Source organism: Neomonachus schauinslandi, chromosome 1 (genome assembly GCF_002201575.2).
Source record: "Neomonachus schauinslandi chromosome 1, ASM220157v2, whole genome shotgun sequence".
Classification (NCBI taxonomy): Eukaryota; Metazoa; Chordata; class Mammalia; order Carnivora; family Phocidae; genus Neomonachus; species Neomonachus schauinslandi.
The window spans coordinates 18,262,872-18,290,080 of record NC_058403.1 but is presented as its reverse complement, the minus strand read 5'-3'; the positions used below and the strand labels follow the sequence as shown (position 1 = coordinate 18,290,080).

General features: G+C 39.7%; 1 protein-coding gene across 2 annotated transcripts in view; it reads left to right on the top strand.

The window, feature by feature from the left end:
• JAM2 (junctional adhesion molecule 2) overlaps nt 1-27,209 on the top strand; it is a 61,415-nt gene that overhangs the window by 23,738 nt on the left and 10,468 nt on the right. For both annotated transcript variants that reach the window (XM_021678042.1, XM_044913784.1), the window contains exons 2-6: nt 11,804-11,869; nt 18,575-18,682; nt 21,461-21,613; nt 23,603-23,805; nt 26,073-26,172. In XM_021678042.1, coding sequence (XP_021533717.1) covers nt 11,804-11,869; nt 18,575-18,682; nt 21,461-21,613; nt 23,603-23,805; nt 26,073-26,172 — 630 coding nt within the window. The remainder of the gene's footprint in view (nt 1-11,803; nt 11,870-18,574; nt 18,683-21,460; nt 21,614-23,602; nt 23,806-26,072; nt 26,173-27,209) is intronic.

Genomic DNA, 27,209 nt, shown 5'->3' with positions numbered 1-27,209 from the left:
TGACAGGAGAACTTTTTTTTAAGATATTTATTTATTTATTTATTTGACAGAGAGAGAAATTGAGAGAGAGAGAGAGAGAGCGCATAAGCAGGGGAAGCGGCAGGCAGAGGGAGAAGCAGGCTCCCCGCTGAGCAGGGAGCCTGATGTGGGGCTCAATCCTAGGACCCTGGGATCATGACGTGAGCAGAAGGCAGACGCTTAGCTGACTGAGCCACCCAGGTGCCCTGACAGGAGAACTTTCTAGAAGTGGTGAGACTTAGGAGAGGCCTTGAAGATTGGAGAGAATTTTAATGGAGAGGAGACAGAGCCTCCACTCCTGTGCACACCTCCCCTCCAAGGGAAGACTGTGTGGGAAAAGGATAAGGAAGACTATCCATTGTCCTTGAGATATAGACATGGCTCAGAGGAGGGTGTTTGTTAAGGTTTAAAGGGGAGTGATTGACTACGGAAGGTTGTTCCAGGTCATTATTCTTGGGACAAAAATGACTATGGAACATTTAAAAAAATTTACAGTGTATCACTGAACCTCCAAAAAGAACTCCTAAGATACAAAGCACACTTGTATTAAAGTAGACACCTCCAAATTAATTTATTACTGTAATACATTTATGATGCTTCTATTAGAGTTCTCCAGAGAAACAGAACCAATAGGAAGTGGATATAAATTAAAAGACTTATTTTGAGGACTTGGCTCATGGGATTAAAGAGGCAGACAAGTCCAAAATCTGCAGAGTGGGCCAGCAGGCTGGAGACCCAGGAAGAGTCAATGCTGCAGTTCAAGGCCAATGGCTGTCTGCTGCAGAATTCCCTCTTGCTCAGGGGAGGTCAGTCTCTTGTTCTGTTCAGGCCTTCAACTTATGGGAGGAAGCCCACCCACATTATGAAGGGCAATCGGCTTTACTCAAAGTCCATCCATTTAAATGTTAACCTCATCCAAAAACACCTTCACAGAAACATCCAGAATAATGTTTGACCACATATCTGGACATTCTGGCCCATCCAAGATGACACAAAATTAACCACAATGCTATTTTAAATTATATATCAAAATTTTCAAGCAAGTAATTTTACTTCAAGAAATAAAACTTCTTGGGCACCTGGGTGGCTCAGTTGGTTAAGCGACTGCCTTCAGCTCAGGTCATGATCCTGGAATCCCAGGCTACCTGCTCAGCGGGGAGTCTGCTTCTCCCTCTGACCCTCCCCTTTCTCATGCTCTCTCTCTCATACTCTCTCAAATAAATAAATAAAATCATTAAAAAAAAGAAAACTTCTCACCTTGTGTTATTAAAATTAGAATTTATTAAATGGATATTTTTAAAAATAAGAACAATGATTTATGGCTTTTAAAATCACATTTTAGGTAATTCTTCCATATAGTACATACTACTACTACTGTGTAATTTTTTGCTGCAGCACAATATGAAAATTAATTCTGCACAGTGATGTTGTGATAAAGTATTTTTGATTTCAAAATTAGCTGCTTCAGAATCTTTCATTGAGGGGCGCCTGGGTGGCTCAGATGTTTAAGCATCTGCCTTCGTCTCAGATCATGATACCAGGGTCCTGGGATTGAGCCCCACATCAGGCTCCTGGGTCAGCGGGGAGCCTGCTTCTCCCTCTCCCCCTGCCTCTCTCCCTGCTCGTGCTCTCTCTCTCCTCTCTGTATCTCTGTGTCTCAAGTGAATAAATAAAATCTTAAAAAAAAAAAAAAGAATCTTTCATTGATTAATCTTGTGCAGCTCATCCCTTAATTCAAAAAACTGAGCATAGCACTTTATATTCCATTTCCATTTTCTCCATAATTAACTTTGTTTCCATTCATTTGGCAAATATTTATTTAGTATCTACTACAAATCAAGCAATTCTTGGCTTGGAGTATCGATATAGGTAAGAAAATAAAGCTCCCTGCCTTCAGTGCATAAGTACATTATATAGTGTGTTAGAAGGTGGTGGGCACTATGGAAAAAAGAAAAACCAAATCAGAATTAAGGAAATCAGGGAGTTTGGAAGGAAAAAGGTCAGATGGAGGTGGGGTTGCAATATGGAAGATGGTGGCCAGAGTAGACTTCATTAAGGAGGTGTCCTCTGAACAAAAACTTGAAGAAGTAAGAGAGTTCATAGACATCTGAAGGAAGAGTCTTTCAGGCAGAGGGAACAGTCAAGCCTGGCCTGTTTTGAGAATGAGTACGGAGGCCAGTGTCCCTGGAGGAATTGAGGAAAGGAGGTTGAAAGGAAGCAAGGCCAGATTGCATAGGGCTTCCAGGCCAATGTAAGGGTGTCTACCTTTACTCTGAGGAAAATGGAGAACTGGTCCAAGGTTTTGAGCAAGAGTGCCATGATCCGATTTAGCATTTTAATGGATCTCTCTAGTGGATGCATTAAAATTAGATTTTAGAGGGACAGGATAGAGTAGAAGGCCAGTCAGGAGTCTACTGCAGGGATCCAGGCAGAGATGATGGTACTCAGAGCGAGTGGCAATGGAAGTAGTAAGAGGTAGTTCTGGATGCATTTTGAAGGTAGAGCTAATAGGACTTGACCGATGAATTGGATATGAGCCATGGTAGCTGCAGTCATTAAGGATAAGTGCAAACTTTTTGGCCGGAACAACTGAACGAATAGACTTGCTATCATCTGAGTTGGGGTAAGTGGGGCAGATTTAGAAAGAAAGATGAGGTTTGGACATAGTGTTTAAAATGTCTGCTAAACCGTCAAGAGGCAAAGTTAAATAGGCATTTGAATCTGAGTCCGGAGTTCAGCAGAGACATCTGGACTGGAGATATATATTTGGGAATTGTTAGTATCTGGGGGTGTTCAATGCCGTGAGTCGGGATGACCCCATTAATGGAGGAAGCCTAGGCGGAGAAGAGGAGATGACCAAGGATAAGACCTGTGAGAAGGAAAGCTAGGGAAGTGTGCTGTCCTGGATGCTAAGTGTGGAAGGTGTTATCAAGGTGAAGGGTATGGTGAACTGTGTCAATGAAAGTAGTTAGGGAAGGCTTCACCATCGTAAGTCATGTTTTACAGATGATGAGGCACAGCCCAAAGAGGCTCTAGCTGACCCAAATATGTCACAGCGAAGATGAAGAGGAGGTCGAATTTAGACACAGGACAGCCACTGCAATGAAGACATCATGCTAATCATTCAAAGAAGGGAGACAAATATATAAGCCTGGCCATGCATTCTCTGTTTGCAATCCATCTGAATACATGATTACGATGGAATCATTTGTAAAACCCTACACTTGCATCGTCACATTGGATAAAAAGCACTGTCGAGCGAGAGGGGAGAGCTAAGAGGCAAGTATTTGTAGAGAATCTACTGTGTGCCAGGAAGTAGGCCAAGCAGTTACATACTTTATTTAATCTTATAACCAATTAGGGAAGGCACTATTAGGTTCATTTTACTTCAATGGAAACTGAGGTTTAGAAGGTTAAGGCTGTCGCTTGCCCAGGCGATGTGACCAGTAATTCAGGGCACTGGGTATTCAAAGCTAGCTGGGTCTCATTTCATCTCTATCAGCTGTGACTTCCTAAAGACAAGGAGCGATTCTGTCCCCAGCTGTAATAAAGCCTTGGGCCACCTTTCTAACAGATGACCCTTTCTTCACCCATCTGGACTTTAATGTTGCTTTTTGTTTGATTTCAGATATTTAATCAAAAAGCCAAGCTGTTGAAAATAGTGCTGGTGATGGTGGTGCAATGCTATTTAGCACTTTATCCCATTGGATGAGAAGCCAGGTCTGACACCACCTCATCAAAATATGAAGGGCTAAGGTTGCCTCTACAGCATTTCAGAAATATCCAGTGGATTCTGTCATAAAGGCAGCCATCCTCATGCTACATGGGACATCCAACAACAATTTCACCTGAATTGTTTGATAACAATTACTTTTAGACACCATATTTGGGCACAACTACCTTTGTCCATTTTTTTTTTTAAGATTTTATTTATTTATTTGAGAGAGAGAGAGCACAAGAGGGAGGAGCGGGAGAAGGAGAAGCAGACTCCCTGCTGAGCAGGGAGCCCGATGCGGGACTCGATCCCGGGACTCCAGGATCATGACCTGAGCCGAAGGCAGTCGCTTAACCAACTGAGCCACCCAGGCGCCCTACCTTTGTCCATTTTTTAAATACTTCATCTGAAAAAGTTTCAAAAATTCGATCTCTAATGGCACGTACTCCTTTCCTGACCTGCTCAGGATGCAGCTCTGATTGGAATGTATGCAGATTGTCTTAGTTCAGGCTGCTATAGCAAAAATACCATAGGCCGGGTAGCTCAGAAACAAATACCTATTTCTCATAGCTCTGGAGGCTAGAAATTCCAAGACCAAGGTGCTGGCAGATTCAGTATCTGGTGAGAGCCTGCTTCCTGCTTACGAGCTGTCACTTTCTTGTTGTGTCCTCACATGGCTGAGATGGAGGTCCCTTGAGTCTCTTTCATAAAGGCACTATTCCCATTCATGAAGGCTCCATCCTCATGACCTAATCATCTCCCAAAGGCCTCCACCTCCTAATCTCATCATACTGGCCATTAGGATTTCAACACGCAGATTTTGGCGGAGGGGACACAAACATTCAATCCATAACACAGATTTTCATTAAACCATTTCTTTTACTGGTCTAGATGACTGATCCTAAAGAGTAGGTTTTGGTGTTAGCTCATTGTTGGATGTGTAGAACCAGTTTTGAAATAAAAAGTGTGAATCAGGGAATTGTCTTTATGGAAAGAGAAGGGAAATTGTAGTACCTGGTTGTAAAGTGCCTGAGAAATCAGGGTAACTAATTCTGAGTAGTCTTACCTGACAGTTGTAAAATATGACAGCTAAGCAATGCCAAACCATTGTTTCCATGTTCAGCATTTCAAAATAAATCATTCTTGTTCCTTTGGCTTCCTGAAGACTAATCAAAGGAAGCGTGAAGCAACAATAAGCTGGGAGGGTTTCCCTTAGGTTTCAAATCTCTTCTGGAAGCATTTATGGTAATAGAATTTAATTAGTAACCTATGTATGAACTGTAAGGGTGAAAGCTTTTATGAACCATCATCCAGCAGGAGAGTTGAAGAATAAAATTCATACAACCCCTGTATTTTCCAAAATTGAAATTTGAGAGGGAGAGAGAGGGCAGGGATGCGCTAAGTTGTTGGTCATATAAAACCCATAGTATTTTAAAGGTTGAACTATCAGGCAGTGAACTCTGGAGATCACTTTCTTTATTATAAGTGGTCAAATCCAGAAAGCTAAATAAACTCATTAATAAGAAGAAGCCCATAATTGTGTGCAAAGATGGTTATTAGAGCCCTCACTAAGAAAATTGTACCTCTAAAAATCTTATTCTTGCAAGTTTTTTTTTTTTTTCCCTAGAGAGAGTGCATGTGCAGGTGCCCTGGGTGGGGGAGGGGCAGAGGGAGAGAGAGAATCTCAAGTATACTCTGTGCTGAACGCAGAGCCCAATGAAGAGCTCGATCTCACAACCCTGAGATCATGACCTGAGCCGAAATCAAGAGTCGGGTGCTTAACCGACTGAGCCACCCAGGTGCCCCTTATTCTTGCAACTTTTACAAAATGTGCACACATTGCTAGGCCCTCCCACCTCACCCTCAAAGCCTTAGGAGGTGCTCATGCAAGGGAGAGCCCCAAAGCTTTCCCCTTATTAAATTCATGGTCAGTCCTCCTTCCTTTATGTGTTTATTCATTATATTTTATAAATCTTCTAATTCAGGAAAAGATTTAAGACATTAGCAGTGCTCGGGCGCCTGGGTGGCTCAGTTGGTTAAGCCACTGCCTTCGGCTCAGGTCATGATCCTGGAGTCCCGGGATCGAGTCCCGCATCGGGCTCCCTGCTCGGCAGGGAGTCTGCTTCTCCCTCTGACCCTCTCCCTTCTCATGCTCTCTCTCTATCTCATTCTCTCTCTCAAATAAATAAACAAACAACAAAAAAAGAAATCTTTAAAAAAAAAAAAAGAAATTAGCAGTGCTCTATCTTCCTCTGAGAAATGCAAAGATAACTTCATTTGCAGATTATAAATTTGACAGATTAGGAATATTAGAGAATATTTTTGACTTTCTGTGCTGATCCCTGTTAAACTCAATTTGTATTGATTACTGCATGTTTGCACTTTCAAAAAATGAAAACATTGGATGCATCAAGTGATTCCCCAAACTCATTCAGTAAAGCAGAGAAATAAGACTCTGGAGGTACAAAGATTGAAGATGGGTGTGAAGCCATCTTCAGAGCGTCTGACAGAGTCATATTTGGCATGACTTTCTCACAGTGCCTCGTGCCAGTCTGAGAATGGGAGGAGGGAGAAAGGTCTGTGGAACCAAACTAACTAGATGTAAATGCACATCTTTGCTTCTCTGCGTTTGAGCGTTGTGACCTTGAGCAAGGACCTCTCTCGATCGTCACATCTGTCCAATGAGGATTTTAACACAGTGGAGTCACATCTTACTTAGATGCTAGGTTCTTAAGGGGAAAATTTATTCATAGTCAAAATCACCCTTTAATTCTTTAGGTCATCATTAACTCACCAGAACACCAGCCACAGGTAGCTCTAAAGCCAAGCATAGCTTTTATTTTTCCTTGCACTTTGGTGTATGTTTTCCCTTTCTCTCATTAAAAGGAAGGGCCAGAAGGGTTGCCTGGGTGGCTCAGTTGGTTGGGCATCTGACTTTTGGTTTTGACTCAGATCATGATCCCAGGTTTGTGGGATCTAGCCTGCTCCCCACTCAGCAGGGAGTCTGCTTCTCTCCCTCTCCCCCTGCTCACGTGCTCTCTCTCTCTCTCAAATAAAGAAATAAGTCTTACCAAAAAAAAAAAAAAAGGGCCAGAATATCCAGTTTGAAGACAGAAGGACAGGTCTATCTCTGTGTGTCTCTCTCTCTCTTCCTCTCCGTTCCTCTCCCCTCCCTCTTCTTCCCCCCATCTTCTCCCCCTCTCTCTACTCTTCAGACCTACTATGGTCAAATGATAGTGAGATAGATGAGTATATTAACCTAACTCCTGATTCCTACTTCATTGGGAGACTTTTTACCCTATAAATATTTATCCATAATAAATACTGGAAAGTACTCTACATCTGAAACTAATACTACATTAAATGTTAATTAATTGAATTTAAATTAAAAAATGCAAATATAAAATTAAAAAATAAATAAAAATTAAAAGTCTCCTTTAAAAAATACATACATACATACATACATCATACTGGATAGTGTTATTTTATCTGTTACTACTAGCCCTGTGCATCTTTTCTATATTTGTTAGTACAATAATTGTGTATTGGTGATTGTCAAAACCACATGGCTATTAATTTTCATTTTTGAAAACTTATGAAATAACTCATATCCACAGTTTTCATAACTTGTTTTTATCATGGTACTCTCTGTAATGTACTCTTAGAACAAAAAAACCTCTGTAACACATCAGTTTTTCCTAATCATATTTCCAAATAAAAGTTACTTTTTAAATAACACTTTTATAGTAAATTTAAAAATTGTGATATAAATATAAATATTTATTCTTAGTCATACTAGATTATCCTTAGTCACATAAGAATATTTTAGATGATTGATAGACAATGTAAGAGATTTTATTCTTAGAGTTGAGGGAAAAGAAACACAAAAGATTTCATTTGGTTAAGGATTACTTGACTTGGAGTTGTTAGCAGTTATGGAAATAATCGTCTCTTAACATCATTTTATGAACTTCTGCCAGTGATTTTGGAACACATCCAAAACTATTAAAGATGTTTTGTAGCTAACTTTAAAACAATTGTTGACCTCAACCAGCAGACCTACATGACAATTTTTTGTTTGTTTTCTTTTTTAACTCACTCTGGAAAGGTGAAGAAACAATAAAAATCAGTTCAAGAAAGCAGCCAACAGAGACTCTTCCTAACATCTGTTAGTGAAATGATGATAAAAAATCCAACATTTTGTTTTCATAAAGTTATTGGGTTCAAGTTAAAAAAAAAACAAAAACACAAAACCGAATTCCAAGAGCAGAAAGGCTTAAAACAAGGTAGAAATCTTATAATGTTTAATTGTTTTTTAAAGATTCAGAACTTTCTGTTTAAATAAGTTCATCATAGGTAACCACACATTTTAAGTATTTTTACTTAATTAAAAAGCAAACCTTGAAGTAAATAGAACCAGAGGAAGCAACATAGCTAGAGGACACTTAAAACCACAGAAATAAATATTCAGATACCAAGAAATAATATCTATTTATTAATTTACTAAAACCAATCCCCTTTATAATTGTTTTACGTTCATAGTTTTGCCAATTCAATCAGTCATCTCTTTTTTGGTGTTTGGGACATTTTTTTCTATTCAAACATATACATATAAAAGTAATGAAGAAATTAATAAAATTCCTGAGTTAGCAGCCATTATTTTCCATAGAACTTTTAAAGTGATTTTTGAAAATTTAAGAAATCTTTCTCAAAGGACGTTTTAGCAAGTAGGAAACTGGAATTGAGAAAAGGGGAAAATAATTGGACCCAGTTCTCAATCTTCCAGTCTCAGTTTGGACTAACGTTCACCTCAAATGAAAGACAACCCAAGCCTGCTGAAGAAAATAAACATTCTCAGTAGGCAGTGCAGTGTTTGAAAAGTTCAAAGATATAATGATGTGGAGGGAACAAAGATTATCTTTTTCTATTTTGCCCAGATTTTCCCCTCAACTGGGTTCTAGGGAATATGAATCTTCATTGTTTTGTCTAAAAAATCTACTAAAGTAGTTCAAAAATCACAAGAAACGCCTGTCACAATCAGAATTTCTCTGAGGGCACTAATTTACACATTGCTAAAGGAGAAAAGAGGCTTTTTCAAAGTGTGCTTTGAAAGTTTCACAGAATAATGATTTGGAATCAGAATTATTGGGAAAACGTTCAGTGATCATGTCATTTAAATGTAGGTGTAACACAGAATGAACGTATGAGGTCCTGGCTTTCCTGCCTTGGTCAGCTTAGTGTCTTCCCTCCCTCTGTTCTCTGAAGATCCAGACCCTCTTTGGGATCTACAAAATAAAATTGGCGAAGGAGAGTAGAAACTGGAAAAGAAAGGCATATAGGGGTGAGAGTAGGGTTTAGAGGACTATGGGACATTCTGGTATGTGGCAGAGTATGTGGAAAAGGGAAAAGGAGGATACTTAAAAAGTTTGCTTGGACCCCTTCATGATTTTTTTTTTTTTTAATACACAAGCAAAAGCGGTATTTTGAAATCACTCTTTGGTGACCTGACATCTCTCTAAGACTGGGCCACGTAGGTCACTGCTTTATACAAATATATTTACAGCTGTCAATGAAAGCAATCAGCTCAATTCTACATTCTTTGCAATAGACACCAGCTTTGCCGATTTGCCTAATGAAGATGTTTGCAATTTAGAGATAGAGAACCTGAATAGTTGAACAATGTTAGACAGGAGAACTAGACATTTGAAGCCTGTAGGTTTCTAAGAGTTTTCATTTCACAATTACATTTGCTGTCCAGGCTTCTCAGGGAGAGGAAAAAAAAAAAAAGTTATCCCAAATAGCATGTATTCCTTAGGAGTGATGAAGTCTTAGGACAGTGTCATAATTTACATGTCAGTGTCCATATACATGAATAAATCAAAGATGGCGTGTTCTATGAAACATTTTTCACTCCTTCCCAGAAATGTAACACGTTATTTCATATTCAAGAAATTCTGATCTCTTAGGAACTTTTTTTGAAATCCTTGAACTCATGGTTTTTTGGTCCTCCTTTAGTCTATTTATTTCTATTCCTGGGTCTTCAATCAGCCTACCTGCTAAGTCTAAAGCAGTGGTTTTCCACCAAGTATGATTTCCCCACCCCTACCCCCCCGGGGGCATTTGGCAATGTCTGGAAACCTTTTTGGTTGTCATGACTTGGGTTTGCTACAGGGGAGATGGAGGTTCTACTGGCAGAAGCCAGGGATACTGCAAAACATCCTGCAGTGCACAGGACAGCCCCCCACAACAAAGAATGAGCTGGTTCCAATGGTTAATAGTGCCAAGATGGAGAAACCCTCATCTAGAGCCTCCCCGCTGAGATTGCGGTGCCCCGCTACTTCTCCTTTTCCAGTTACCACCGCCCAGCTTCCATCTTCCTGTTGTGCCTTCATTATAACCACCAATTTCTCACCTTATCCCATCTGCATTAGATTAATGGACCTCTCCACCCGGCGTCCTTGCTAATCTGCAGTCCTTCCCCACAGTTCTGCCTGGGGGAAACACGATGTGGGGCCCAGTATAGTAGTATAGTAATAAACTCCGTGGGCTTTGGGAATAGACTGGATGAGTTCAAATCCCAGCCCCATCACTTACTACTTGGATAATCTTGACCGAGGTTTCTTACCCTCTCTGGGTCTCAGTGTCCCCACCTGCAAAACAGGTGGATAAAAATGGTGGTACCTGACCACAGAGAATTGTTGTGAGAGTTAGGAATGTTGCCTAACACCTAAGTGCTTAATAAATGTTAACTACTGTTGGGGCACCTGGTTGGCTCAGTCAGTTAAGTGTCTGACTTCTGGTTTCGGCTTAGGTCATGAGCTCAGGGTTGATAGGTCGGCCCCACGTCCATTGTGGAGCCTGCTTAAGACTCTCTCTCTCCTTTTCTCCTCCCCCTACACACTTTCTCCCTCTCTAAAATAAATAAATCAATCTTTAAAAAAAATGAAATTTTCTTTTTTTTTTTTTTTAAAGATTTTATTTATTTATTTGACAGAGAGAGAGAGAAAGAGACAGCGAGAGAGGGAACACAAGCAGGGGGAGCAGGAGAGGGAGAAGCAGGCTTCCCGCCGAGCAGGGAGCCCGATGCGGGGCTCGATCCCAGGACCCCGGGATCACGACCTGAGCCGAAGGCAGACGCTTAACGACTGAGCCACCCAGGCACCCCCAAAATGAAATTTTCTATATAAGTTTATGAAAGTGATGATGATCTCATCGTTGTCATTGTCGATTATTATCAGATCACACCAGCCACCCTAATTGGTCAGTCATTTCAATCCTATAGACCAATCCTGGAAAATCACTGAAATTTTTGGGAGAAAAATAAAGATGTTCTGCTTGCATTTTTCATCATATTTGTAATACAAGGTTTATATACAGTATATATTATATATACATTTCCTAGTCAAAAATATGTTAAATGACCCATTTCTATACAATGTAGGTATAATCAGGGATAAGTTTGTAAAGCAACTTAAACCCTTAAATAATTAGCTTTTATCTTAAAGGGGCAATACCTTAGGCACTAGATTGCATATTAGGTTAAATTAAGGACAAAGACACTTGTTTAACAATCAGGCTTGGGGCGCCTGGGTGGCTCAGTCCGTTGAGTGTTTTTGGACTCTTGGTTTGGGCTCAGGTCATGATCTTGGGGTCCTGGTATCTAGCCCAGAGTCAGGCTCTGCAGTCAGTGGGCAGTCTGCTTCTCTGCCTCTCCCTCTGTCCCTCCCTCTGCTCCCACGTTCTCTAAAATAAATAAATAAATCTTAAAATAAAACAAAAAAACCTTTCACAATCAAGCTTGTGAAATTGTGTTGTTTGTCATGGGGCCCTTACAGACCTGTGGGTTTTGCTTTGTGAAGGGAGGGCAGAAAACCACAATACAGAAAATGGAAGAGACATAGAGGGTTTGGCTTGGTTTTTCTTATTTTGATACTTTAAAACCTATGGGTTATGAATGTGTGAAACTGTCACCAAACTTTAGGCCAGTTTTCCTCAATGTTGCATTCCATTCAAATATTTGCAAGTGGCTTTGGTACTATTTTAATTATCCTATCTGTTTTAATCTTTCAGATCATAAGGCCTATGGATTCTCTGCCCCAAAAGACCATCAAGTGGTCACAGCAATAGAGTATCAAGGTAGAGTAACTTATGCTTTTCACAGACTATGTTGTTCAAATGACTCCCAAGTATGACGTGGGTGATGTTATCTATTTGTCGGGACCCTCTGCCTTACCTCACACCAATTCTTCCTTCCAAAATGTTGCTCTGTGCTATTTCCACTTGAGAACTCTTTCTCCACCTCCTCAGTGGAAATGAAAGACCTGATGTACAAAGAAGGCCTCTAATTGCATAAATTATCTGCAACAAAGCAGATCTAATTTGTGAAACTGGTAGACAGAGGTTTTGCAAAGTTTCCAGCCAACTGGATATGGCAAATGGAAATTAACACCGCAAACCCCACTCTACTTAATGTTTTTAAGATGACATTAATATAGCCTATTTTGGGGTGCCATTTTGTTATGTATTTTAGCTTCTTAAATATATTTACAGTAGGGAGTTGGTGTTTAATGGATATAAACTTTCACTTTTGCAAGATGAAAAAGTTCTAGAGATTGGTTGCTTAACAATGTGGATATATGTAACACTACTGAATTATTAAAAATCATTAAGATGGCAAAAAGTTAAAAAGTGTTAAGATGGGGCGCCTGGTTGGTTAAGCAACTGCCTTCGGCTCAGGTCATGATCCTGGAGTCCCTGGATCGAGTCCCGCATCGGGCTCCCTGCTCGGCAGGGAGTCTGCTTCTCCCTCTGACCCTCCCCCCTCTCATGTGCTCTCTCTCTCTCTCTCAAATAAATAAATAAAATCTTTAAAAAAAAAAAGTTAAGATGGTAAATGTTAAGATCTATGTATTTAACCACAATTTAAAAAAAAATTTTTAAAGACTATAATACCCAAGGAAAACTTTATAAGGGCTTCTATAAGTTTACTTCAAATATTGACCACCTACTACTATTCTGAAGGCTCTTTTACCTAGAACACAATAATACTAGGCAACCAGAAGAATTACTATGTCCTAAGTATGATGCTAGTTTGGGCCAGAGATTGCAAACATTTAAGAAACAAGTTTCAAATGTGTCTGAACTCTCGTCTTCAGGCATGTCTTAGGTTCTTGGCATTGGGAGAGACAGGTTTGAAGGAAAGAGACAAAGATTAAAGAAGAGAACTGGATGGGACGGAACTAAGTAGATTAGTATTTAGCTAGTATTTCTAATAGTGCCCGGCACACAGCGTTATATGTGCTTCTTCAGCAAAAATATGCTACAGTAAGAATTGGCATGCCATTCACAAGTACACATCACTTGATAACAAATCACTTAAATAACCATTTCAGTTAATGAAGTCCTAAAATATTACATGATTAAGCTAATAAAAGACTCACACTTTATCATGAATTAGTTTTAAGTGGAGAGACGTGGGAAGAGCAAATTTATGATTGGGAGTGATGTAGGGCTATGGAGCACTTGAAGTGGGAGATAAACAGGGCTGGACAAGGTGTTGAAAAGGAGACTAGAAAGGCTAAAAGAGGGATCACACAGTGAGAGGAAAAGATGGGCCAGGACTCTGTAAGGACAAAAGAAGTGAATTGCCCTACTTTGTACTTTCCTGAAGGTTCTCACTGTTGGGCCCAGTGGGTACCATGAATATACATCCCTGCTCCCCCCCCACCCCCCGCCACGCAGGCCCTATGGCATGATACCTCAATTAGGATGCCAAAGTTAAATTCTACAGTCTTACATTACTTTAAAAAAAAAAAATGTATGGAGGTGAAATTCATATAACATTAAACCAGCACATTCAAGTGAACAGATCAGTGGCATTTAGTACATTCACAATGCTGTGTAACTACCACCTCTGTCTAGTTCCAAAAATTTCCATCACTCCAAATTAAAATTGTGTACTATTTACATTACTTTTTAATGTGTATTTTATTTTTAATATAAAAAATCGTTCTATAATTTATTGCAGTCAAATGTTAGTCTTATTCCTGAATAAGTATTTTCTATTTTTATTCTTTTGTTTCCCCTCTCCTCTTTTAAAGTAAGAATTATAGGGGCACCTGGGTAGCTCAATCAGTTGAGCATCCAACTCTTGGTTTCGGCTCAGGTCAGAATTTCAGGTTCCTGAGATAGAGCCCCACATGGGGAGGTGGGGGCTCTGCGCTCAACAGGAGTCTGCTTCTCTCCTTCTGCCCCTCCCCCCACTCACATGCACATGTGCTCTCTCTCTCTCACACACACACACACAAATAAAATAAATAAATCTTTAAAGACAAAGATTTATATTTTGATTCTATTTTATATGTGCCCCAGTCATTCCAACTTGGCTCTCCTTAAAGCAAAAATAAATTTCTATCTTCTTCCACATTTTAGTTGTAGCGTATTTCATGCAATGACTTGATTTTAGTTAAAGTGTAAAATATCTTGTGATTTGTGTATATGTGTGGGTGTGTTCCACCTAATTCATTTCACTTTTTTGTCTCTTGTCTCTCGGATGTCAACAAATCATGAATTAATTCCTTCTTTGCAGTACTGCTGTTTTGTATCACTTCCCACAGTGGTGCCAAGAACAGAATGAGACTGAAGTGATAGCAGCTTTGCTAAGCTTATAAGTTATATGAGCAGCCTTTATGCAGAGTGTCCAACCCTGTGAGCTATAAATCAGGTTAACAGCATGCTTTTCTTCACAGAAGTAATTTCTTGGTAATTCTTCAGAGCTGTGTTGGTCGTATCAATTCTATTTTTGCGTATATAAGATTTTGATGATTTTTAACTTCAGCACAGGGAATAACATCAAAAGATAATTAGCAGTACAAAATCCTAGAAAAACTAAAATTCACAGTGATTTCTATTGATGTGATCCCTAAAAGTGACTATTTTGCTACATGAAAATAGTTATTGCTAATACGTTTTTTCTAAACAAAAGAATCATCTTTTCCCTGACCCAAAGGAAACATATTTTTGGGAATGAAATGATCATCTTAATGAAAAAAACTTGGTGCATTTTTATGCTTTTGTATGCCTTGTTTTGAGAAAATATGATTTATGTCTGTATCCTATTCTTTGCTGTCTCAAAGGTAGCGGTTTTAGTTCAAATTTGAGTGATTCTTAGGTAAATTTGGGGTGTAGAAAGTGGGGATTTCTTTTTTTTTTTTAAAGATTTTATTTATTTATTCATGAGAGACAGAGAGAGAGAGAGGCAGAGGGAGAAGCAGGCTCCCAAGGAGCAGGGAGCCCGATGCGGGACTCGATCCCAGGACTCTGGGATCATGACCTGAGCCGAAGGCAGACGCTCAACCATCTGAACCACCCAGGCGCCCAGAAAGTGGGGATTTCTATCATGTCAAGGCATACAACTCCAAGTAAAAGAAGTTTCTCAGGGGTGAAAGCAGTAATAACCACTGATGGAGCACGCACCATGTACAAAGTACCACACACACCCAAGTGTATTGATATATTACCTCACTTAAACTTCACACTAGCTTCATGAGATGAGTACTGTTATATTGTTTCTTTTTACAAATGTGAGTATAGGACGCTTGGGTGACTCAGTTGGTTAAGCATCTGCCCTCAGCTCAGGTCATGATCCCAGAGTCCTGGGATTGAGCCCCGCATCGGGCTCCTTGCTCAATGGAGAGAGCCTGCTTCTCCCCCTACTCCTCACCCTGCTCATGCTCTCTCTCTCTCTCTCAAAATAAATAAAATCTTAAAAAAAAAATGTGAGTATAATGTTCAAAAACAGTTAAGTAATTTGCCCAACATCACACACATAGCGTATGGCGGAGGTCTAACTCCAAAAGGCCTTATGGTATAATAACCCTAAGGGCTACGTACAAGATTATACTGGTTGTGAGTGTTGCATTTTAACTGAAAAGAGAGAGGAGAGTCCATGGTAGTTAGCTTCTCAATTCATCTGGTTCTTTATCCTCAGATGTTGACCCCATGATTCCAACTGACTTACTGTTTCTCCCAGTTCCAGAGGTCATGGTGTTGGCACCTTTTCAGATCGAGGCACTGACTGTGGCCTTGCTTGGAGTAGTCCCAAAGAAACACGTGGTGAATTCCAATTTCGAATTCTACGAAATTTGTACTCAAATTCTAAGGAATTCTAATTTCTTTTTTTCAGTCTTTGGTCAAATGTCACTCTCTAAATGAGTAGAACTCTGACTATTCAGGTGTTTTGTAATTGCACACCAACACTCCTGATCTACTCTACTTTATTTCCATAGCACTCATTACCTCCCAATGTAGCATTTAATTCACTTTATGATATTTCTTGTGTGCCTGACTCCCCCTGCAAATTGTGAGACCTGAAAGAACAGGGATCTTTGTTTTGCTCACTGATATAGCTCAGGAACAATGGTATAATAATAAATTATAAATGAATATAATAAATTAATAATAAACTGGACACACAGTAAGTACTCAACAGTTGGATGACTTAGACCATCTCCACACATCCTCCATGGTCTGAGTGAGGCGAGAGAATGGTGTCACTGCATTTAGGAAAACCATTGGTTTCGTTTTTGAATATAATTTCTGCAGAGGTTTTCCATAGAGCAATGAGGACAGAAGTCAAATCTTCTTGATGAAAAGGGCTCCGTGTGTGTGTGTGTGTGTGTGTGTGCCTGTGTATGTAGTTAAATATATGAAACAATGTGACCAAGTACAAATTTATTCCTAAGACCTGAGCGTGTGGGCTAAAAATGAGTGTGGGTGTGTGTTTAATTGTTGGAAACTCAACAAAATACGGGAAGGAAACCTATCTCAAACTCAAGACTCCGGAAAGTCACCACCCATTCTCCTTAATCAACAGAACAGAACCATGTTTCCTCAGACAAGTCCCTCAGCACATATTTGTCTTTGTAGCATAATTGTAAACATGTCTGTAAAATGATGTCTCTTTGTCATGTAAAACCTGCTCTAAAAACTTTAGGCACCCTTGAAAATAATTTTGGGGGGTTTTTTCCCCCTTGCCTTTCTTTTCTCTGTCCTATTTTCTGTTTTCCATTACCTTGTATTCTATTTCTGTATTTCTAGCAGTATGTGTGGAACTAAGAAGAAAATTAGAAACTACATATAACAAAAAGAAAAACCGTAATTCTGTCACACAGAACTCATCACTGGGTTAATATTTTCATACATATTTTTTGGCTTTTTGTCCATATCTATGTGTATATTAATAAAACTTGGGATAATAAAAGTACTGCTCTCTAATCTACCATATCATATATCCTGAATTTTTTAATTAACATATAATGTATTATTTGATTATATTAACATATAATCACAGGCCTGTGATTCATCAGTCTTACACAATTCACAGTGCTCACCATAACATATACCCTCCCCAGTGTCTATCACCCAGCCACCCCATCCCTCCCACCCCCCTCCACTCCAGCACCGTCAGTTTGTTTCCTGAGATTAAGAGTCTCTTATGGTTTGTCTCCTTCTCTGGTTTCGTCTTGTTTCATTTTTCCCTCCTTTCCCCTATGATCCTCTGTCTTGTTTCTCAAATTCCTCATATCAGTGAGATCATATGATACTTGTCTTTCTCTGACTGACTTATTTCACTTAGCATAATACCCTCTAGTTCCATCCACGTCGCTGCAAATGGCAAGATTTCATTTTTTTTTTTTTGATGGCTGCATCTGAATTGTTTTTTAAAATGGCATTAAATCTTTAAAAATAAAATCGTAAAAAAAATAAAATGGCATTTAATCTGCTACATCAAAATCAGAGGTATGGAAAGGATTTTGAACCTCCTCTAGTCAAAGATGTGTGCTTTTGGGGTCACACTGAATGCATTGTGGGAAAAAAATGTCTCAGAAACATGAAGATGACACACTAGAGAGCGTGACTGAAAGGTACTTTAAAAATATTTACAACCGGAGGTTTCCTTTTGGCAACTCAAAGCAGTTGGCAGATAGGTGCTGGACTTCCCCTCCTCCCCCCAGTCATCTTGTTTGGACAGTTAAAAGAGGGGGTTCCTTCAGAGGTTCCAGGAATTCTTTAATGACATAACTACAGTAAATTTCCTGCAATAAAGTGACTTAAATGAGCTACAGTGAGGCAGTTAAACTTGATGCCAAGATTAAATCTTCTCATAATTTATCTGGATAGAGATAAGAATTAGGAACCCATGATTTAGTAGAAGATCGTATCGGGTTTGTATCAATATATCCATAGAGAGGGTTATCAAAGAATGGGTCTGAGTGAGAACGTACATGTTGAAGGAATGTTTGTGGATCTCATAGGCTGCACTGAGTGCCTTTCTCTGTTTACCTCCATAGCGTTCATGGCACTATGAACAATGGAACAAAATTACATTATCTTATTTATCTCTTCTCCCAGGCTGTAAACTCCCTGATGACTGAGACTGGGAATAGTAAGATAGTAAGATAAACGATAAATAACTGCCATTTTTAAATTACTTACCATGTCCAGGCATGTGTGCTTTGCATGTATTACTGTATTTGAAGACTCACTACAACTCTATGACATACTATCTTATTTCACAGATGGTAACTGAGGCTCAAGAACTAGGGTCAGTAGCCTAGTGTCATGCAGTTATTATGGAGAAGAGCTATAATGCTTTCGATTCATCTTTGGGTTAAGCCAATATGGTGCCCATTAAAGTAATTTATGAATGAATGAATGAAAGAATTGAATGAATGAATGGAAGTATAAAGAAATAGCTTAAGGCTGTTTAAAAATTTACTTAAGTAAAATATAAATTCATAGGGACAATTAGAAAATAAGTATTTTTGTTGTTGTTCCTAGAGGTTATTTTAGCCTGTAAATATCCAAAGAAGACCATTTCCTCCAGATTAGAGTGGAAGAAACTGGGCCGGAGTGTCTCCTTTGTCTACTACCAGCAGGCTCTTCAAGGTAAGAAGCTGTAGACTTGATGAGGTGAGAGCAAGAGAACACCAAGTACAACCTGGGTTCTTTAATTTACAAATGAGAACAGGACAGGACTAGTTACTGAGAATGTGGGTTTTTTAAATCATTTTATTTTGTTTTATTTTATTTTATGTTATTTTCATCATGATAAGTATACTCTTAATCCCCCTTCTCTATTTCCCCCATTCCCCTACCCACCTCCCTCTGGTAACCATCAGTTTGTTCTCTATAGTTAAGAGTCTATTTCCTGGTTTGCCTCTCTCTCTCTCTCTCCCTCTCTCTCTCGCTCTTTTTTCCTTTGCTCACTTGTTTTGTTTCTTAAATTCCACATATGAATGAGATCATATGGTATTTGTCTTTCTCTGACTAACTTATTTCGTTTGGCGTAATACCCTCTAGCTCTATCCATGTTGTTGCAAATGGCAAGATTTCATTATTTTTATAGCTGAGTAACATTCCATTGTATCCTTATATACTATATATATGGGCTGCTTCCATAATTTGGCTATTGTAAATAATGCTGCAATAAACATAGGGGTGCATGTATCACTTTGAATTAGTGTTTTTGTATCTTTTGGGTAAAAACCCAGTAGTGCGATTCCTGGATTATAGGGTAGTTCTGTTTTTAATTTTTTGAGGAACCTCCATATGGTTTTCCACAGTAGCTGTGCCAGTTTGCATTCCCACAGGGCACAAAGGTTCTCCTTTTCTCTACATCCTCACCAACACCTGTTGTTTCTTGTGTTTTTGATGTTAGCCATTCTGACAGGTGCGAAGTGATACCTCATTGTAGTTTTGATTTGCATTTCCCTGATGATGGTGACGTTGAGCATCTTTTCATGTCTGTTGGCCATTTGTCTATCTTCTTTGGAAAAATGTCTGTTCATGTTTTCTGCCTATTTTTTAATTGGATTCCTTGTTTTTTGGGTATTGAGTTGATTCAGTTCTTTATATATTTTGAATACTAACCCTTTATTGGAGATATCATTTGCAAATATCTTCTTCCATTCCATAGGTTGCCTTTTAGTTTTGATTGTTTCCTTCGCTGTGCAGAAACCTTCTATTCTGATGTGGTCCCAATAGTTTATTTTTGCCTTTATTTCTCTTGCCTCTGGAGACCTATCTAGAAAACTTGCTACAGCCAATGTCAGAGAAAGCCCGTGTTCTCTTCAAAGATTTTTATGGTTTCAGGTCTCACATTTAAGTCTTTGATCCATTTTGAGTTTATTTTTGTGTATGGTGAAAGAGAATGTGTTTTGTAAGTGTGAGATGAAACCAACAATGACTGAGACCTAGAATGCAATCACCACGAAAATGGAACAGAGAATAGAAGAAAGTCAACTCCATGGAGACCCTGGACCCTTCATGTCTCAGCTCAGCCCTAAAGGATGTAAAATGGAATGGCTCTTGCTGGCCCAGTAGATTAGACTCTTGAGAGAAAGGAAAAAGAGATGATGTGAAAGTGAGATGAAGGGTCACTGCTCGGTGGTAATAATTTTACCCTATTTCCATATCACCATCTAGAAAGCTAAGCCATCACTAAGAAGCCTTTGCAGTTGAGACTTAGACTTATGGCAGGGGAAGGTAAATACAACTACCTTTAACCAGTGCTTTATTTTAATTCTTTGTTATACATTTCTTTCCACTTACTGTTTTTCCTGTTGAATGTATAATGAGCTTTTAAAGCATTGATAATAATGGATAAAATGCTATGGCGTTGAGATTTACCTCAAAATAATTCAACGTTCAGATGTGCAGATGGAATAGGATAGGCCATGCATGGATTACTGTTATTGCTGGCTGATGAGATTTATTTTACAATACTCTGTAATTTTGTGTGTGCTTGGAATTTTCCATTATAAACATTCAGAAGTTGCAAATATAATTTAACAAGTATAAGAAGCATGGTATTATTTTAGAATGCTATGCCTTACTTTAATTTTAAAGAATTAAACACATGAACAAACGTTCAAAGTCCACAAGGAATTTAAGATACCCCTCTTGTTCTCATCTGTCAAGGTAAGACTGCTGTGGGCCGCCGGGCTGTCTTTGCGTGTATTTTCTCCTATTGACAATCTAGCACCTGAATGTTCTATCAAATGCTATTTTCATTCCGTACATATTATTACCAAAAACTAATCGAAAGAGTGTTTTTAAGACCCCTTCACCTTTTCTTCTGTGGCAGTATGATGTGGGCCACCGCACATAAATTTACCGTTCCAGCTAATTGAACTAGATGCTGCAGTGTCTTCTGAAGGTGGGAATGTTTGTGCAAGCATATTAGAAAGGGGATGAGGCAGGAATGAGGATTGAATCCTCTAACATACGAGAATATTGAACTGAATGTTCTCTTGTGAATTGTATGTCATTCTAAAAAACAAGAAGAAATTTGAAATAGCAGCATCTGCATACAGTGTTTTGAGTTTTTATTTTTTTATTTAAATTCAATTAGCCAACATATAGTACATCATTAATTTCAGACGTAGAGTTCAATAATTCATCAGTTGCGTATAACACCCAGTGCTCATCACGTCACGTGCTCTCCTTAATGCCCATCACCCAGTTACCACATCCACCCACCAACCTCCCCTCCAGGAACCCTCGGTTTGTTTCCTATACTTAAGAGTCCTTTATTAGTTTTTAAATTGAGTTTATTAATAGGAAAATAAATGCCTTGGTCACCGAATGAAGTGACTTGAGGAAGGTAGTATATAGAAAGTTATTTGCACTGTTATTAACATCATTGTCTTCTTTTTCTAAAAGGTGATTTTAAAGATCGAGCTGAGATGATAGATTTCAGTATACGGATCAAAAATGTTACAAGAACTGATGCTGGGAAATATCGCTGTGAAGTTAGTGCCCCATCTGAGCAAGGCCAAAACCTGGAAGAAGATACGGTCACTCTAGAAGTCCTAGGTGTGATGTGCTTTTATCTGTGGGATTACTGTTCCTCACCCTCATCCCCATCCCCGAGGCAACCTGGGGCCCCAGTCAGGAAAGTTCTAGAAATCACCAACACCACTTTCCCTGTAAAATCTTGGCTATTGCCCCTTTTCACCTCATTCACCGCTGAAATTTTACTCTTACAAATTTGTTCTGACAAATTCTCTTTTCATTTCAGATTAAAGTAAATCTTAATGGGCCTATCTTGTACATAGGAGCATTTCCCTAAGAGTTTATTTTTCAGTACCTTTCAGTATATGCGGTCTATCTCTTACTGTATAAAATCCTAACACATGAGATGACAGAAAAGCAATAAAACAAAAAAGTAGGCCAAGGAAAGTATTAGAAGTTATTTGGTAGAAAAGAAAAGAAGAGAAGAGAGGAGAGGAGGGGAGGGGAGGGGAGAGGAGGGGAGAGGAGAGGAAGGAAAAGAAGAGAAAAAAGAAAAGAAAGAAGTTATTTGGTAAAGAAGGGAAATTAGTATTTATTGTGCAGCTAGTTTGTGTTAGGCTCTTTCACATACGTAATTTTACTTAATTTTTCACTGACAACTTCATTTTTATAGATGAGAAGAGAGAAGCTAAATGATTTTCCCAAGTCTACACAGCTAATAAGTGTCTGGACCAGGATTTGGATCCTGGTGGGATTAACTCCAAAGCCAATATATTTAGCCACTATGAGAATCATTGATAGATATTAACAGCTCATGTTGACAACCGGTGGAGGAACATGATCTTTTCTTCTCCATCGATGATAGTATAAACTGCTAATCATAGAGAGTAAAATAACTCCCCTTCCTTTTTCTATATAACCCAGGGTCTAAAATACTAGTGATGTACTAATATAGCAGAAATTTAACTCAGAAAACCTTGCAGGAGATTCCACTGGTGTATTAGTCTTCTATTGTCACATAACAGATGATCCCAAACCTAGCAGCTTAAAATACCACCCATTTATTGGCTCACAGTTCTGTAGGTCAGTCCAGCTCGACAAGGTGGGGCTCGCTGCCCAGGGTATCATAAGGCTGAAATCGGGAGTCAGTGGGCTGAGTTCTTGTCTGGAGGTTCTGGGGAAAAGTCATTGTCCTTGTTGGCAGATTTCAGTTCCCATGGCTGTACAACGAAAGACTCCATTCCATGCTGGCTGTGAGCTGGGGGCCACACTCAGCTCCTTGGAGGCACCACATTCCATACACAAGGGGAAACTTTCTGTCCCATCATGTTGAAGTATACAGAAAGAAGGGGGATGTAGATAGTGGGTAATGACAAGTGAGAAAGAAAAGGGAGTTAGTAGATAAAAACCTGGCTGCTTTTAGGAACATGTATTGCATGAGGATCCAAGACAATGAGGAGGTGCTCCTTAGAGATTCATGGCTGTCATGGCTGCGGTCAATGGTGACCATGGCAGTATTGAGGGTGTGACAGGAGGGCACCGAAAGCATGATTCTGGGCACCCCTCTCTCCCTTGCAGCACTAGCAGGGCCACGTGGCCCTCTCCATCTAGAGTCCAACAGAAGCATGTTGAGTCCTTCCTGTGCTCTGAATCTCTGACTTTCCCTTCTGTGACCACCCAGAGAAAACAACTTTTCAAGGGGTCGTGGGATTAGGTCAGTCCCACCTGTGTAATCTCCCTATCTTAAGAGACAATAGATTTGGGACCTTAGTTACATCTCCAAAATCTCTTCAAAGTAGTACCTAGATCCGGGTTTATGGGTCAGGCCTGGAAACGGCATAGATGACTTTCCCCACATGCCATTGGCCAGAACTCATGCATATGACCCCATCTGGGTGTAAGGGGGCTGGCGAATGTGGTCTGGCTGTGTGCCCGTGAAGAAAGGAAGTGGATCTCTTGAGCGAGTGGCCAGTCTCTATCACAGGTGTCCAACAAGCCCATGTTAACGTGGCTGTTAAAATCCTTGTTAAGCTTATAAATAACCAGTGCCATTTGACTTCCCTCCTTCAGTGGCCCCAGCAGTTCCAACCTGTGAAGTACCCAATTCTGCTCTGAGTGGAACTGTGGTAGAGCTGCGATGTCAGGACAAAGAAGGGAATCCCGCTCCTGAGTACACATGGTTTAAAGATGGCGTCCCTTTGTCAGAGAATCCAAAACTTGGCTCCCAAAGCACCAACAGCTCCTATACAATGAATACAAAATCTGGAACTCTGGTAAGGTCATTTCAAGCATTGGTGTCATAGTTGTCTTATATTTGGAGAAGAAAAATTATTAGAACTAAAATGATGGAGAAGAGAGGGCTGATACCATTTCTTAGGTGGAGAGAGGAAGGGCAGTGGGAAAGATGGTAGTACCTGCCCAGGGAAGTGATGGAAAAGGTACTACCAGAGATGGGGAGACAATATAGAGAACTAATAATAATAATTTTAATAAATTTTTAAAAGATTCATTCTTTCACTCTACTAGTATACAATAACATTTAAAAACCAGACCCTCTGGTTAATAATAAAGCATATTTGATAAAGTGGCTAAATCATAAAGCATATCGATGGATGTGGCTCCTTTTTTAAAATTTTTTTTATTTTTTTAGAGATTTTTTTTTTAAAGATTTTTTATTTATTTATTTGACAGAGACACAGTGAGAGAGGGAACACAAGCAGGGGGGAGTGGGAGAGGGAGAAGCAGACTCCCCGCTGAGCAGAGAGCCCTATGTGGGGCTCCATCCCAGGGCCCTGGGATCATGACCTGAGCCGAAGGCAGACGCTTAACCGACTGAGCCACCCAGGCGCCCCTGGATGTGGCTCCTTGAGGAGGACCACACTCCCGCCCTTGCAGCACCAGCAGGCTCAGTCAGCAGGTCCGATAGATTTTACACTGAGAACTTGGACAGAAAAACTGCTGTCACATGTTGCTGTATTTACTTTTCAAATTTATTTTTTCTCGGAGCAGGTGATAAAAGCCCCAAGGCAAGTTTGATATAGATTCACTTTCCCCACTTAGCCTCAACCCTTGAAATATCTTATGATGTCAAAGGGATGCACCAGGGCAGAATAAAGGTGGGTTCTTTCCTAAGAAACAGGCAACAAAGACTCCAGTGTATAGATGACAATGACTTCCTTTTAATTACCAGTTATGTCCTAGTAGATCCTTTATGGTTTTAGTCTAACTTATCATTAATACTTACCCTTGGCCTTGCATTCCTGGTGAATATTTTTATAGTCTGGCTTTTGGGACAGTGAGAGAGGATTTCATAAGGTGAAATACACGAGGGGAAACTTTCTGTCCCATCATGTTGAAGTATACAGAAAGAAGGGGGATGTAGATAGTGGGTAATGACAAGTGAGAAAGAAAAGGGAGTTAGTAGATAAAAACCTGGCTGCTTTTAGGAACATGAATTGCATGAGGATCCAAGACAATGAGGAGGTGCTCCTTAGAGATTCATGGCTGTCATGGCTGCGGTCAATGGTGACCATGGCAGTATTGAGGGTGCGACAGGAGGGCACGAAAGCATGATTCTGTGCACCCCTCTCTCCCTCTGTGCTGGTCCTGGCAGGATCCTTTAAGGCATTCATGACCCACTGCATTCCCTTCCTCCCTGCCTCTCTCCTAACTAACTTCCTCCCTCCCTCCCTCCCCTTCCTTCCTTCCATCCAGCCATCCATTCATCCATCCATCCATCCATCTTTGCTTCCTTCCTTCCTCTCTTCCTTCCTCCCTTTCTCCCTTCCTTTTTTCCTTTCATCTATTCTTCCTCCCTTCCTTCCTTCCTTCCTTCCTTCCTTCCTCCTTCCCTCCCTCCCTTCCTTCCAGAAATTCACCAAGGGGATAAATCCACTAATAACACTTATGAAACCTGTTATACCAAAGTCTTACCTTTCAGTTGTTTTGGCAGAGAGTAGAAGGAGCAAAGGTTAGACCTTTATCCTTTCAGAATTTTCAAAAATTCCACAGCTGATAGAATTTTTAATCCTATAAGCTAAACTGATTAAGATTTTCCTCGACCCTCTGCTCCTTCCTGGTAATAGCTCTGACCCTCTAAAGGAAGTCTTCATCATTTCCTGCTGTAGTGAACTCACTTGTGGCTGAGAAAACTGCATTAGCCCTTTCAGGCCAAGGAGGCCTTCCTTTACAAATGGTGTTTCTTGGGAATTAGAAATACTGACAAAACTTTAATATTACCTGTGCTGTAAACTTTAAAATGCCAATTGCCTTCCTAACCATAAAACTTCCTCAGTATCACAGAACAAAGACACTTCCCCATATATATTTAAGTCTTTCTCTGTCAAAATAAACAGGAAGCCTGGCTACTTACCCATTGAAGGCATGGCAAAGTTTTGAATTCACAGTAAAGACATCAAGTCCTAAGTCATGAAAAAGGAGAGACCAACTTAATACTGAAATTCAAGAGACACGGTTACTTCAGGAGTCTACTTACAGATTTATGGCTTAAAATATATATTTATTTTCCTTCCACAAATAGCAATTTAACACTGTTTCAAAACTAGACAGTGGAGAATATTCCTGTGAAGCCCGTAATTCTGTTGGACATCGCAGGTGTCCCGGGAAACGAATGCAAGTCGGTAAGCATGAAATATTGGGAGGAGCAATGGTTTGCAGTCAGAGCGCGCACGTACTTGGGGATGGGAAGGAGCAAGGGGTAGGATTGTGCCTGAGTGATTGGAAGAATAAACCAGAGGGAATGTTTAAAATCAGCTTGACATAATGTGTTGCAAAAAGCAAACATGCTCTTCTTAGTCCATGTCCCAAACAAGCCAAGAATATTTAGCACTCTACTTTTCAAGTTTTTGAATTTTTCAAATCATTGTTTTAAATATATGCTTGTCTGGGCAATCTTCTTTCAAACAGAAACTAAGAGTCTTATAAATTGCTCAGGGTCAAGGATTTGGTATGGGGTTCAATTTCCAGCTCTGTCACTTACTAGCTACATATTCTTGGGCCAGTTATTTAACCTCAGTCTCCCCAAAATAGAAGTAGTAATATGCTGTCTTCATTGGGTTATGGCTCAATCAGTAGAGCATGTGACTCAATCTTGGGAGTCGTGAGTTCAAGTCCCACGTTGGGAGAAGAGCTTACCTAACAAAAAGAAAAAATAATTTAAAAAAAAAAAGAAAGAAAGACAAAATTGATATTTGGAAGGGTTAGAATAGCATTGGCATATTGTGAGCACTCTCAAGAGTTGGCTATTTTAGTGTTTGATAATTTTTTCAATCCCCTAAAATACAGTGCTTTACTTATCCCAGAGTGGGCTCTCAAAAAAGACATGTCGAATGTAGTTAGGAATCTCTATTTGCTATAAAACATAGCTGCCATGTATTTCACAAAATAAGCTTCCTAGAAGTCAATAAAATCAGACTCAGGAATCTTTTCAGATTATATGAGTTTCAGAGCAAACATGTTTTTTTCATTTCGTTTTTAATAATTTGGTTCAATTCTCCCTTTGTGAAAGTCCTGTGTTTTGAAAAAGGGTGTTTTGTAATAGGGCTAGCTGGAGATGACACCTGCGGGGTTAAAGATCACTCAGGAGGGCTGCACCCCGAAGTGGAACACCCATGGCCCCCCTTGGTTCAGGAGCTTGTCCTCATCTTTGTGAGGTCAG